The following is a 2,746-nucleotide window of genomic DNA, read 5'->3' on the forward strand; positions in this document are numbered from 1 at the left end:
TAAGTGTATTGGCCGTGCTGAAGGTAGCGCCGTTTTCCCCGAGAAAAAAAAACTGTACAACGAACAAACTACTATTGAGATTGACTCACTCCATGAGGGTATTAATTTCCACTCCACCATTACACGTAACTAATTCGCAGAATTCCAGCATGGATTTGTTCAGGAAATTTTCGGAACTTAACACGAAGGTGCATGGTCTGTTGCTGCTGGATGTCACTCATCTCTCCGCTGGTCTTGAAACTATTGGTGGTATCATGACTGTATTGGTTTCAAGGAACATCACTTTTCCCACCATCAAGGAACATGTCTTTTTGATGACTATAAATTTTTTTGATATAAATTTGGATTTGCTCGACAGGGTATTGCTTGTAGGTATTATTTTTGTTTAAAAAAAATCGAACAATATGTGCAGGTTGTGTTCCTCGAGGGAAAGAGTACTCCTTGTTGATGGCCAACCGCCGGAATAGCCAAAATTTAATAAGTAGCTCTAGCGAGAGTGATGATTCTGATAGTGACTCTTCAAAGTCTGATGACGCCGACTTCTCGGGTGGTTTGGGTTTTTTTAGTGATTCCAAGCCTCGATCCGTAGACTCTCGTGGATTCCCTATGGGGATCTATGCCATTAGAGGATCGTTTGTTGGGTGATAATCCTGAACGGAACGAACCTTTAGACGGTGACTATAAAGATGCTTTGTCTGGCCAAGATGTCTGGGATTTGCACGAAGTGCTTGGGATACCACCCGAGTGCGACATTAAGGTTCCAGGACCTCGAGATGATTGTCATGAACCGCCGCCGGGTTATTTCACCCTTTTCCTTGAATAATTTACTGGTGGACTTATGTTTCCTCCGCAACCTTTATTAGTTGAGTTGGTTAAAAGCCTCGGTATGAGCTTTAGTCAATTGACACCAAATGCCGTTATAGTTTATTCGGCCTTTTGTCATAAGATGAAGGAAATTCACATGCCTTTGTCTGTAGAATTGTTCCACTCACTTTTCTCTGCACGTAGAGGCAAACCGGATTCGCACGTTTACTTCCAACCTCGGGCCACATGCAAGTTTTTTTCCCGAATTCCATCTCCTATGAGCTCTTGGAAGTCTCATTTTTTCTATGTTAAGGACTGCGGGTGGGGTATACCCGTGGTCTGGAGTTCGGGACTTCGAGTGATTGTGATGAGAGGGAATCACCATGCACTTCAACTTCAATGTCGTGATTTAGGTCTTTTTGAAGAACTTTTTAATCCTAGGAATTTAATGATCGCTGGTATTAATTTTAATTTTTTTTGTACTCTGTGTTGGTTATTTCTTCGTTCTCCATATTATTTCGCACTGTAAATAGCTGATTCTCTTTCTTTTATATAACATTTTCGGCCAACTGTATCTGTGCAGGCGATAGATTTGATTTGGCAACGATCCGGGCTCGCAAGGCCACTGTGGGGAGGCGTTCCTTGTCTGCTGGTGATAGTAGAGCGCCTGCGAATCGGGATGTTCATGACTTTCGTGACCCTATCCGTAGAGGTATTCCTCTGGCACATTCTGAGCCTGTCCGTGGGTCGAGTTCTAACTCGCAAAAGAAAACTAATTATTCGCCATCAAGCAAAACTTTGGAGATTAGGCCTGCGAATGGGGGAGGAGGAGAGGCAAAAAAACGAGCTCATGAAGGGGTGCAAAAGAAGATTGATGATGAAATGCAAAAGAATTCTAAGAGGGTCCGTGTGGACGATGAAGGAGCACCTTCCAAGACTTCTCGTGTTAAGCATATCTTTGTCGATGGGGTGAACCATAGGGAGAAAGATGACTCTTTCTGGGATTTAGATGATCCAGAGATTGGATGGAAGAAAGGACGAAGCATTGTCGGAGACTATGACATGGTCCATCTAGTGTCGCTGTCTACAGATTCATTTTCTCATTCCCTTGCCTGGAATTCGTGTCAGGTATTGTGCTTATTATGTTAGAATCTTGCACGGTTTGTCCGTTTTAAAATTGGTTGTTATTATATTTGCAGGGTTTGTCGTTAGCTAGTGTTGTGCGAGTTCGGGAGGAAAGGCTGCGCAATTGTCAAGATAAACTGCGAGAAGAGGTTGCTCGGCTGAAAGAAGAGAAACTTCGTCTTACTCAGGAGAAAGAAAAAGCCAACACGGAGCTGCTGCAGGTTCAGGGAAATCTTGCGGACAAGATAAAAGAATTTTCGATCCTGGAAGAGAAGTATTCGACTGAGGTGAAGAAAGGTGGTCAATTTCTTGTCTCTGAGGCGTGCAATAATCTTCTGAAAAGGACTGAGGAGAAAGGCGCTCAGAATTTCAAAGCATCATCTGCATTTAGAGAAGAAGTACTTGATCGTGCCATGATCATTCATGATGAGGTAGTTCTAGATTGTCGAAACCAACTGAGGAAGAAACTTGTGCCTGAAGATATAGTGATGATTGTAAGGCTCGAGATTCATTAGTCTTCATTAATATGATACTCAAAGATATGAGAATGCATGACATGGAATGAGGGGAGAAAATGCATGAGAAATTAGAGTTTTGAGTACAAGATAGACCGCACCCGCGCTTAGGAAGAGACCGCACCCGCGCTTAGGAAGAGACCGCACCCGCGGTTACATAATTCTGGATTTTGAAGGTGAGGCCGAAGCCACACCGCACCCGCGGTCCAGGAGTCACCGCACCCGCGGTGCATGAACAGAAAATGAGAGTTTTTATTCGAAGCAAGACCGCACCCGCGGTGCAACTAAGACCGCACCCGCGG

The 2,746-nt window shown here is 44.0% G+C and overlaps 1 protein-coding gene across 1 annotated transcript; it reads left to right on the forward strand.

The window, feature by feature from the left end:
- The first annotated feature begins 675 nt into the window (after positions 1-675).
- LOC140810281 (uncharacterized) lies at positions 676-2,444 on the forward strand. Its single transcript, XM_073168154.1, has 3 exons — positions 676-884; positions 1,388-1,932; positions 2,004-2,444. The coding sequence occupies exons 1-3, from the start codon at positions 839-841 to the stop codon at positions 2,442-2,444; spliced, it is 1,032 nt and encodes a 343-aa protein (XP_073024255.1). The 5' UTR covers positions 676-838.
- The last annotated feature ends 302 nt before the right edge of the window (positions 2,445-2,746 follow it).

The sequence above is a fragment of the Primulina eburnea genome, chromosome 13 (genome assembly GCF_022965805.1).
Source record: "Primulina eburnea isolate SZY01 chromosome 13, ASM2296580v1, whole genome shotgun sequence".
Taxonomy (NCBI): domain Eukaryota; kingdom Viridiplantae; phylum Streptophyta; class Magnoliopsida; order Lamiales; family Gesneriaceae; genus Primulina; species Primulina eburnea.

Excerpts from the sequence above, each read along its gene's own strand:
- LOC140810281 (XM_073168154.1), top strand. The coding sequence starts at position 839 with ATGTTTCCTCCGCAACCTTTATTAGTTGAGTTGGTTAAAAGCCTCG. Across the intron at positions 885-1,387 it reads TGAGTTGGTTAAAAGCCTCG|GCGATAGATTTGATTTGGCA; the intron begins GTATGAGCTTTA and ends GTATCTGTGCAG. Across the intron at positions 1,933-2,003 it reads TTGCCTGGAATTCGTGTCAG|GGTTTGTCGTTAGCTAGTGT; the intron begins GTATTGTGCTTA and ends TTATATTTGCAG.